General features: G+C 32.3%; 1 protein-coding gene across 6 annotated transcripts in view; it reads left to right on the forward strand.

Moving 5' to 3' along the window:
- brm (ATP-dependent helicase brm) overlaps positions 1-12,654 on the forward strand; it is a 677,861-nt gene that overhangs the window by 273,464 nt on the left and 391,743 nt on the right. For all 6 annotated transcript variants that reach the window (XM_090410652.1, XM_090410651.1, XM_090410655.1 and 3 more), the window contains one exon: positions 2,710-2,845. In XM_090410652.1, coding sequence (XP_090266778.1) covers positions 2,710-2,845 — 136 coding nt within the window. The remainder of the gene's footprint in view (positions 1-2,709; positions 2,846-12,654) is intronic.

Genomic DNA, 12,654 nt, shown 5'->3' on the forward strand with positions numbered 1-12,654 from the left:
ATAGAATGAGGAAAGGAACAGGCTCTCCTCAAAAGGAAAAAGTTGAAAGACCTGTATAAAGAGATAAGCTGGTTTGTAAGAAACCATTGCAATGGTTTCTTACAAACCAGCTTATCTCTTTATACAGGTCTTGTTGTATGTGTTGTTTCATTTTGACTGTATATATCAAAACACAGAATTATAAGTAAATAGTTATTTGTTGATTTATTGTTTGTCACAGTACGTGAGACTAACAACAACATGGTGTAACAAAGGGACTAGTTTAAAAAAATTGTAGCAACAACACAAAGACTAAATTCCTAATTAGGTGCCCTCTATCTAAAAAAAAAAAAAAACAGAGAGAAAGCAGGTACTAATGTTATGTCTTAAGATGACTGTCTCCCAAATCTTAGGCAAATTTATACAGCCTTATTTGTTGAGATTTGGAGTATACTTCAAGGCTTCTGTTGTTTCTAAGAACAATCTCTCTGATTTGTAAAAGCTTCTATGCAGTACTTTTGTTTTTTTTTTCAGTTGATCCTGTGTGTGCAGGGGTATCAAAAGCATGGTGTGCTAGGCCCAACTTGCCATAGTGATAGTGCCGGATGAATCTTTTATGTTCACAGATGCAGATGTCTCCAGTTCTTCCTGTTTGACCGTAGTAATCACACGAACAAAGTACTGATAAAATAGACTCCTGAATGTGCTGTCCTTGGGTGAACGGATGAGCATTGCTAATTTGACGCACGGTCTGAATACAGTGCATAGTTGATATTTATTGAGAATTCTAGATAATTTTTCCAATGTGCCTTTAATGTATGGGATCATGATTGTTCTGTTGTAGTTCTCCATGGTGGTGGGAGAGGTTTCTTAGGAGCATTTAGTATTTTGTTTATCTTATGGCCATTGGCTGAGAAGGTGTGGCATAAGTGAGCCAGTTCAGCAGCAGCAGCAGTAAGATCATTGTCATTGGAACAGATTGCTCTTGCTCAGTGTGTTAGCATTTTCAAGATACCATACTGTTGAGAAGGGTGATGGTCTGATCATTTGTGTAAATATCTCCCTGCATGTGTGGGTTTTCTAAAAACTGAGAATGATAAGGAACCATCTGGAAGACGTGTGATTAGTGTATCCAGGAAGGTCAGACAGTTATTAGCTTCCAGTTCCATTGTAAAGTGGATTTTTGGATGTTGGCTATTTAAATGCGCTAAGAATGTATCCAATGTGCCTGGCTCTGTGTGTTAGCATTTTCAAGATACCATACTGTTGAGAAGGGTGATGGTCTGATCATTTGTGTAAATATCTCCCTGCATGTGTGGGTTTTCTAAAAACTGAGAATGATAAGGAACCATCTGGAAGACGTGTGATTAGTGTATCCAGGAAAGTCAGACAGTTATTAGCTTCCAGTTCCATTGTAAAGTGGATTTTTGGATGTTGGCTATTTAAATGCGCTAAGAATGTATCCAATGTGCCTGGACTGTGTGGCCAAATAGCAAGCACATCATCTGCAGTTTTTATGGTCATCGTTATAACACCAACGAAATACCAACAACAAGTCAATAAATAATTATTTACTTATAATTCTGTGTTCTGATATATACTGTCGAAATGAAACAACGTGTATGATTGACGAACACTTAAGCCTTTCTACATGATATAGAATGTAGCAACATCATTAGAAACATTAACATAGAGATAGAACTGTAAAGAAAGAAATAAGTAGAAGAAAGAAATTTTAAGATAAGAACACAGCAGCACCTAGCCGACAGCCCTTCAGCTGCCCTCTTCAATAGACAATTCACTGAATTTCGCAAAGAAAGGACTATCACTCAAAATCTGTGTTGATGGAGAAGACATGTCCACCACTCAAGAAATCCTTGACTCCTTTCAAAAAACACTACAAAAATCTGTTTGAAGACAATGGTACTACTGTTGGAAATTATAACTCTTGCAACATTAATGGCTTTCCTGTTCATATCCAAGATGGACTTGACAGACCCATTACATCATCTGAAATTACCACAGCCTATGAAAAATGCCAGACAAGAAAATTCCCAGGACCTGATGATGACTTTTCATATTATTAAAGGAATAAAATACTCTTCCCCAAACACACGCATTATTACTCTTAAAAACATAATCCAAATATTACTTACACTCCTGTCATCCAACCAAATAAGCATTTAACTCTCTCTCTCTCAGTTATTCTCCTCATGCAGCAGTTTAAGTTGACTTTTATGGCTACATTTAAGGCTACCTTAAATCTTTAATTTTGGCATATGTTGAACAAAAAATGATAAAAATCTGCCAAAAGAATATCAGGATTGTATCCATTGCTGCTAGTAAGGAAAATCAAGCTTAGCATGCTTATTGTTTATCAGACAGAAAATCGGATGAAACAAAACTCTTTTTTTTTATGTATATTTTAGAAAATTCTGATGATGTATCAGAATTTTCTAATTCCTCCAGAACTGGAGATCCCACTTCTGAGTCCACTTGGTTTCTACAATTTTAATTTTTTTCCTGTCAGTTTGTATTCTACATGTATGCTTCACGGATATAGTTACTTATTTCCATGAAAGATGTTTAGCTGATGATGAAATTTCTGAAATTAACTTCTATTTAAGTTATTTTAATTTATAATCATATGCGTTCTTAAACTGAAAATGTGAATGTGCATGATTAATGATTTGTGAGTTATAAAAATGAACTAAAATTCATAATTTGTAGTGCTGCACAAACAGAAGATGATGAGTATAAAAATCAGGAGGGCTATCAGAATTATTATAACATTGCTCATGCTGTTCGAGAAGAAGTTAAAGAACAGGCAGTTGTTATGGTTAATGGCCAATTAAAAGAATATCAGGTAATGATCTACTTATTCAGTAAGGTTAAAAATTTTCAGCTAAGGAGATCTTTGTATTCATCCAATATTACACAAAATTAGCAACATGTTTTTTCCAGATTCCAAATAAGATTATAAGGATTTATATCATAAATGTTTTTAAATTATTATCCCTGCTGATACCTACCTTTTATGTGTAGTATTTGTTAAGTGCATAAATACTTATAATACTTATTTACTTATACATAAGTACTTATAACAGCAGATTACTTGGATGCTGAAGAACACATTGACAAGTAAAGATAGAGAAGTTATTATTCCTCTTTATAAGGCTATGATTGGGCCACATGTTGATTGCTGTGCACAAATTTGATCACCTGCATTTCTTGGGGATCAGGAGATGGTGGAGAGGATTCAGAGATGAGTGACCAAGCTGGTGACAATCCTGTGGAATGTTCCCTATGAGAATAGATTGAGGATGCGTGGGTCGCAGAGTTTAGCTGACAGGCAGAGGAGAGGGGATATGATAGAAACTTATGAGTTACAGGGGATTCTATAAGATTGACCCAGAAGAAATTTTTCAATACATGGGATTAGGGGTAAAACAAGGGGTCACACTTGGAAGTTGTGTAAGAGTTTGGTTAGTAAGGGTGTGTGGATTAGGTTCTTTACTTGGAGAGTGGTGAATAAATGGAATGGATTGCCAGAGGTGGTTGTGAGCTTCCCAACAGTGAATAGGTTTAAGCGGATGTATGATGGGTATTGTGTTAACGGATAGAGTGGGTCTCCTACGACAAGTCTTTAAAATCCATAGAGTACCTATATAAATAATAATAATCTGTTTGTTAAAATCATGTCATATAACCAAAAAAGTTTCAGTATGTGGAATTTTCTCAGTTTGGGTCAAAGTTTTGGATAGAGAAGGATAGTTTCATTTAGAAAGCCAACACAGAGCTATTTGCACTGGCTTTTGTCTTTTTATCTTACATTCTGTTCAGGTGGTGCTTATATGCACTATATTCAATTTGCTAGCATATTTTATTTGTTGTTAATTTTTTAGGATGCTATAAATTATTGTTAAAATAATTTATAGCATCCTAAATGAAATGCTATAATTTATTGTTAGTGTTAAAACTTTGGACCAATTATATTAAGCTTTTATATAAAAATGTTTATTGGTATTTTTAAATAACGAAACCTGTGGGGCGATCATCATTAAAAGAAACACACGTATAAACCACAGTGAAAATTATTTAATTGTAAATATTTCATCCTAAGTATCTTAGGACATCATCAGTACAGTATTTAAACAAAAATTAGGAATAACATACAGTTAGGGCGCATGATTACAATAGAATCTCATGAAAACGTGCATAACGTGCTAAAGTAGTACAAAAAAAAAAAAAAAAAACGTTAATTATTTAACACAGTTTTGTATGATAATTTCCCATACTTTAGGAATAGTAAGAACGTTGTTGCGGTTTAGGTTTGGTCTGTGTAGTAGGGCTTCAGAACTTTCTTTGTATAAACGTTCATGTTTAAATAAAGATCTATGTAAAAGTTTAGCCTTTTCCCAATGGATCCTATGGTTTGGATTTTCAATTCCGTGTTGAGAGAGGCCAGATAAATAATTAAATACAATTAAATAATTTTCACTGTGGTTTATACGTGTGTTTCTTTTAATGATGTTTATTGGTAGGCTTGCTATCAACAAAGAATTTTATAATTGCATGATACTCAATTTTATCCATTTCAAGGGATACAGACACTTTGGCTTTCGACAGCTGTATGTAAAAAAAAACTACTTGATAGAATGACTTGCAATTTCACATCTATGCTTATGACAGATGTACCAACTTAGAGAAAATAAAATCTTGCCAATAGTGTTGCCATTTATGGTTTAGACTGAGAACTTTTCAGACCACCCACATATGTACATAAGTTTTACAATGCAATGGAGTTGGGCAACATATGAATGCAGAGACAGAAAAATTTGAACTTTATAGTGGAGTTACAAAGTAAAGGAGGCAGTAATGGAAATGAAGAAATCACATCCAAAGTTCCTCACAAATAAGTAAGTGCCATGAAAGATACAGAGGAAAATGCAAGCAATGTAATCCATATATAATTGCTAAACAAAAATATTGGGAAGATTTTAGTAAGAAAAAAGAATACATAAATTATGGCAAAAAGTTCGGGAGACTATTGAAAAACCTTACAAATGATGGAACGCATGCCATAAAAGGAATCGCGTGATAGTGATTGAATCAGAAGATTCTGGCTGGCCAGAGTAATTACTTAGAATGATTGTTGAATGAAACAAACATTGACAGAACAATGTGTAGAAAATATTCAAACATGATGCATTCAGGAGTATGTATTAATACTTGTGGTAGAAAAAGCTTTAGAAACCTGAAATATGAAAAAGCAGCTTTGAATAGATATTTGATCAGAAATGCCTGACTATGTAGGGCAGTGGTCTCTAAACTTTTTTGATCGCGTACCCCCAATTGATTGAGCAAAAATCTATTGTAATAAGTATTATAAAGAGGAAATTTGCCTTGTATCATCATATAATAATTAAAAACGCTAGATATTTTTACACATTATTTTTATTATTAACAGCTTATAAACATATTTATTACAATATTTAATGTGAACAATGGCCTTGCATTTCTTTCATAATTTCTTGAAATTCTGGTTTGATGGCTTCTGATACTGCAATACGATGGTCTGGTTCCAAGTTTAATTTATTTCGATATTTGGTTTTAATACCTGTCATTGCAGAAAATGATACCTCACATAAATAAGTAGAACCAAATGGTAGGAGTGCATCATTTGCTGTGTTTACTAAATTGCTATACTCAGACTTCAGTCCCATCCACCAATTGTGAAGAGATTTCTGTTGAAATTCGTTTTTCAAAGTTGTGTTGTATCTAATGTCAATTAATTGCTCTTGAAAAATAATTGGAAGGTAGTCAATTTTTACATTTTCTGCAAATGGGCATAAAATCCATTGAAATTCTTCGCCAGGAAGATCTGTGAATAAGTTACAAAAATATGTCTCTAAACTTTTTAAATGTGTAGATATTAGACTTTTTGTTTGTTTTACATTTACATTATTTTCTGTAACGAAATCAGATAAAGATAAAAACATTTCTAAACACCCCTTTTCAAATTTCTCTCTCCACAGCACCATTTTCTTTCGAAATGCAGTTATATTTTCTCATTCATTGTTAAAATGTTACCTTTTCCTTGAAGAGACAAATTAAGCATGTTTACTTTTTCAAAAATATCAGCTAGGCAACATAGTATTAATAACCACTTATCATCATTGAAAAGATCTGCAAATTTCTTATCTTTATCCAGTAGGAAAATGCGTAACTCATCTTTTAGTTTTTACAACTCTCTTAAGCACTTTTCCTCGAGATAACCAACAAACCTCCGTGTGGTATAGAAGATTTTCGTTGATACTGCCCATCTCTTGACATAGTACTATAAATATTTTACTATTCAAAGGCCTCGTTTTTATAAAATTAACTATATTGATAACATCCTGCAGTATTTTGTGTATATCAGCCTGCATTTTTTTTTTTTTTTGCCACAATAACTTGCCTATGGATAATGCAATGAATGAATTTGATATGTGGTGCTATTTCGGTTACTTTTCCTTTGAATCCTTTCTTTGTACCAATTAAAGCAGCTGCTCCATAGCTAGTTATGCTTGAACAGTTTTTCCACAAAATATTGTTTTTAACAAAGAAGTTGTTTACTGTTGAGAAGATATCTTCCCCTGTACGTCTTTCCTGAAGTTCCTCACAAAAAAGTAGTTCTTCGTGTAATTCATTATTAAAATAATATCTAGTAAATACCAATTACTGAGACATGTTGTCAACATCTGTGATTTCATCAAGCTGTATAGAAAATTTCCCACATTGAGTCATTTGTTTTAATAGTTGCTTCTTTAAATTATCTGCAATGATTTCTATACGTCTACCAATAGTATTTGCTGATAAGGGAATACATTTTAGTTTATCTGCATATTCTTTTCCATGGATTATTTCTACCATTTTTATGGCAGTTGGGAGTACAAGTGTTTCCCCAATGATGCGTGGCTTTTGGTCTTTTGCAATTAAGAATGCAACAACCTCGAGATGCCTCCAAATATTTATCATTAATTTTAGTGAATTTTTTTAATTTTTTGGATTGAGAATTGCATGTCTTCCAACATCGTTCAAAGAATTGTAAAGATTTGTGTTCATGTTCAGGATGTTTAGTTTTTAAGTGTCTTGCTAATAATGATGGTTTCATACTTCCATTACATAGCGTCTCATGACACAATACACATATAGGACGAGGTTCGTTGTTGACTATCGTTGATGTAAATCCCCATTTCAAGTAGTCTTCTTGATAATTTTGAACTTTCTTGGGCAAGGTTTTGTTAAGATTCAGATTAATGTTTTTATCACTTAATTTGACTCATAACGAACTTGTTTGAATAGAAGAATCAATCCTATCTTTTCCTTGTTGTTCGTCTGATGTAGAAGTACTATCATAATTATCTTCAATTCGTGGTTTCTTTGGAGGAAATTATTTTAACCATTTATCCATTTCGTGAGGGTTAATCTGTAAAATTTAAATATAATTCATTTACTATTGATAATATCAAACACTTTTAAAAAATGTAATCAATTTTGATAATATTAATTCACTATTTCTAGTGTAAATGTAAAAGCAAGCACAAAAAGGCGTTTGAATTGCACAAAAACAATATATACTAAAAAATCGTTAAACTTACTACCAATAGTCAAATAATTAATACAACTGTGGTGTCATCTGTAGATAGCAGGATAACTAAGCAATTTTCCTTCTCTAGATGGGCTTGTCAACACTAGGATGCTGTACAAACAATGGCAATGATAAAAAGTAAGATATTTACTCCCTAGTTTTAAAAAACATGACAGCTTTGCCAAGGACAATATGTGTGCAAAGTCGTCCAATGTATGCTACTCGGAAATTTAAGTTTACAGGATCTTTATAACGTCTTTGTCTATATTAAATATATGTTTAATTGATGAAAGAAAGTAATATTCTTTATCTTTAATTAATTACTTAATATTTTTCCTATCAATATAAAATTTTTTTTGATGTACCCCCACGTATCGACTCGCATACCCCCCTGGGGTATGCGTATCGCACTTTGGAGACCACTGATGTAGGGTACAAAAGTTTTCCCATAATTCATAATGCTTGGTCAGATTGTCAAATTCTATTTGATTCGAGTAGAGCTATCACAATTTTCACATCTCTATAAACTGAGTAAGATTTATGCAAGCATACTTAAAAAAAAAACAAATGCTAGATTCAAGCCAAATGTTGGTTGTAAGGATCAGATTTTTACTTTAAGATAAATAGACAGTTAATTTAAAAAAATAATAATAATAAGTTCATACCAAGCATTTGCAGAAGTTGAGAGAATGAATTTGCTGAAGTTCATTTTGAAAGGCTGTAGGATGTAGTCTTTATGATAATACTTCTAGAGATCAGATGTGGATGAGGCTTACGTGGTAGTAATAGTAGAACTAGAAATAGGAGTTGGATAGCTGTTACTTGTGTTGTTGTAGGTTTAGCAGAAATGGAGGAAATGATGGATTTCAGCTCTTCTAAGTAGTACCAGTGGATGTGTCTGTAGAAAAATGTAGTTATAGTCTGAAGATGCGATAGAAGTAATATGTTTTTGTCAGGAAAGACTACAGGTTAGTCGTCATCAAATTCCTGACATGTACACTCATGGGAGATGTACAGGATATTATGATAATACTATATGAAAAGAAATATAACATTGGATTCTTGACAGATAACAGATTAATTTGGAACAAAATTGTTGACAGGAAGTTAGTAATTATGGTAATTACTAACTTCCTGTCAACAATTTTGTTCCAAATTAATCTGTTATCTGTCAAGAATCCAATGTTATATTTCTATCTTCTAAGGCTTTTTTTTTTACTGTATCAATTTGCTCTTAAATCTTGGTCTCCTCTTTTTTTTTCTTCTTTTTTTTCCCCACCCATCATAGAATACTTGTTTAGTTAACCTTTCCTCTCATATTCTGTTTAAATGACTATACCACCTAACACATTCTTGAATGCTAACTATGTCAAGTTCTTTTCTAAAAACTAACATCCTCATTTTTAATATGATATTTAAATTAAAGATGGCAAGAAACTATATTGTTTAATCTTTTATCAAAGTATAAGCGTGCAAAGTTTGCACATGAAATATCTTTATGTGCTACTTATATATCAAGGCTAATGACTTCTCATTAATTTCCTTAATATCCCGTAATGTAAAACACACATCCTTTCAAGTGCGTATAATGCTATGAATTAGAAGGGCCATTACCCAGACCAGTTTTAATCTTTGTTAAGGTCTCATCAGTGGGAACCAGATGCAGAAGAGATCTCAAGGTTGAAGTAATGCAGAAATCGCATGATACTGCCATTGATGCCTTCTGTTCACCCCCTTCCCCAATATTTCTCAGAACTCTGATATCTGTGGTCTTACGTCTTTGATCAAACATTGTATTCTAATCCACTTCTCAGATGCTTATTTTCAAATTGGTTTGAGCACTGCCTTGTATGCAGCTAGTTGACTAATTTCTTACTTATTCCAAATAAATTTATTCAATTGACTTCCTACAATACCAGCTTTGCTAATTCTGTTGTCTACTTCCATATTTAATTTGCAGTCTTCACTAAAAATTGTGCCCAAATAGCTGAAATGTTTTACTTGTTCTATAGGTTCTCCATTCAGGTTGCTGTTAATGTTTCTCAATGTTCCTGCCTCTTTTCATTCTCTTGTCTTTTTTTGCTGATTTTCAATAATTCAAGAATGTAACAAGAATACATATTAATATTTGAAGTAGAAAAAGACATCAAAAATGTGAAAAATGGAAAGGCAGCTAGTGTAGATAATATTCATCCAGAAATGGTCATAGAGGAATTTCCATCTGAGTATCCTGGTAAAATTTATATAAGCATACTTGAAAACAGGCTGAGAAAATATGTGGAAGAGAACTTTGAGAAGAACACGCTAGATTGAGGCCAAATAGAAGTTGTCAAGATCGATTATTCACTTTAAGACAAATAGTTTGAAATCATGGTAATATAACATTGCTCTGTATTTTTGTTGATCTGGAAAATGCATATGACAAGGTGCCAAGAGAACAACTGTCCAAAATACTACAGTTATGAAGTATTGCTTGATGTATCAAGCAATACTTCATCTTTATTTGAGTTACAACTCAGCAGTTAGAATTGAAAGGAGATACATGAAGGTAGTTGATGTTAAATCAGATCATGTCTTAGAAAAGGGCGTACATTATCCCCACTGTTGTTCATCATCTGTGTGGATCGCATTATTAATGAAAGTGGTATTAAACCTGATATCAAAATTGTCAATATAATCTCAGATCTTTACTTTATGGAATCATTGAAGAATGTTATGGAGATAAGTTTAGAAAACTGTTCATATTTCCATATATATATATATATATAAATAGTTTAAATAAGATCTTAATTTCTCCTCTGGTATATAATATGGTAAGTTTTTTTTTTTTCAATATATTATAATTCTCTTGCTTGCTATTCCATTTTTTTTTTTTTTTTTTTTGAAGAATTGTTTCAATTGTTCCATCCAGAATATCTTCAGTTTTTATGATCTCTGATTCATTTTTGGTAATCTTTCCTCCATTTCTAAGTCTTCATAACAGCCTTCAAAACATTTTACCACTTTTATATTTATCTTTTATGTTCTTTCCAAAATCTTTTTATGGCTTTTGTTTTTTTTTGTTTTTAACAGCATCATTATCATTTTTTTGGTATATTACAAAGTAGGCACATCTTTACCATAGTGAATAATATGAACATTTTTCTCAGCTTGCGTAGTACAGTAGAGTTGGCTTGTTTCTTTTCTTTCTTCTTCTTCTTCTTTTTTTTTTTTTTTGGAGGGGGGGTTATCAGAAATCTAGATTTAACTCTTTTTGTACTGCCATCTGAAATAGTAAAACCTTTTTATTAGTACATTGTAGAAGGAAGCAACAAATTAATTCACATATGTATAAGCATGAGTAATTTTATCATTAATTACTAAGGACTTCTTCTCAGGAAGTGTATAAAATTATGTATGAAACATTTCATATAGACCGTTGTGCATCACACATCTCAGTTGCATGTTATTAATGGATTCTACTTAGTAAGGAGATATTTCTGTTTTTTTTTTTTTTTGTCTCACAGGTGTGCATTCTTTAGTATAAATAAACTATAGATTGCTCATTACAGACAATGATCAAAGGTCATTGTCCGTAATGATTGACTTTGAATGGAGTATCATGGTGTGCAACTATCACTTGAAGGATTTAAAAGCAGTAATAATTCAAAAATATGTAGAAGTTAGCATCAAATTCCTGACATATACCCTTGGGGGAGGGGATGTACAGGATCTCATGATAGTACTACATGAAAAGTGATATCATTACTAACTTCCTATCAACAATTTTCCTCCAGATTAGCCTGTTATCCGTCAACACATTTCAATAATATCAGATCTTATATTTCTGTCTTCTATGCACTTTTTACTGTATCAATCCATCTACATCTTGGTCTTCCTCTGGGTCTTTTTCCTGCCATCCTGGCAAAGAACACTTGTTTAGTTAATCTTTCCTCTCTTATTCTGTTTAAGTAGCCATACCACCAGTGATTAGCTCTACTAACACATTCATGAATGCTACCAATGCCAAGTTCTTTCCTAATATCCTCATTTTTAATGTAATACTGCTATCGATGCCATTTTTTCAATCAATTCGTCTTTCATAGCAATCTCATATCAGAGGTCTCCAGTCTTTAATCAAGTGTTTTATTTCTAACCCAGCTCTCCATTCCATAAGTTAAAATTGGTGATAATACTGTCTTGTATACAGAGCTTAGTATTATGACTAATCTCCCTCTTATTCCATATAAATTTATTCAGTTGACTTCCCAACATCTTATATTTGTTCCAAATTTATTTTGCCATCTTCACTAAAAATTGTGCCTAAATAGCTGAAATGTTTTACTTGCTCTATAGGTTCTCCATTCAGGATGCAGTTAATGTTTTCAATGTTTCTGCCTAACACTCTATGCATTCATAATGCACCCCAACAATGCATTTCACTCACCAACACTCTTCACGTAAAAAAATCTTCACCCTACATCTTTTATACAACTTGAATAAAGTTGTATTGTAGTGAACTTTTTTTGTTAGGTTTTCATTCGATCTCTGGTTAGTATTCTTTTAAGTGTCGCAATCCATTGACATTTGAGAAAATATTTCATTATATTCATTAGCTTTTATCATGGCAGTTGTCTATTTACGCTTATAATATGGAAGTTTGTATTAGAAGTTCTCTCCAGATGGCTAACTATTTGAAAAACTGAAGAGCGATTTTTCAATGTAAGGAACCTGAACATCTCATGCCAAAGTTGGCTTATGGTTCTAGGCAAGAGATTATATTTCTTTATATCTTAAAATTGGTGTAAGGAATAAATCTTTCAAATTAGAAAGATTGTTTAAAGAATCTTCTGAAGCATTCCTTTATCGAGTCTAAATGAGCGTCCTTATCTCTTGGGTAAAAAAAATGGTTTCCTGAAACTAAAACATTTACAGTTTATTATATATATTTATTTAGATTTTTTTTTTTACTTTTTTGGTATTTTATTTTTTACCATTAGGTAAATATAAGATTAAATAAAAAGAAAAAATAATGATAAATGATTATTTGAACAGTCATCTGT

The sequence above is a fragment of the Typopeltis vanoorti genome, chromosome 20 (genome assembly GCF_054136105.1).
Source record: "Typopeltis vanoorti isolate ZY-2024b chromosome 20, IOZ_Tvanoo_1.0, whole genome shotgun sequence".
In the NCBI taxonomy this organism is placed as follows: Eukaryota; Metazoa; Arthropoda; class Arachnida; order Uropygi; family Thelyphonidae; genus Typopeltis; species Typopeltis vanoorti.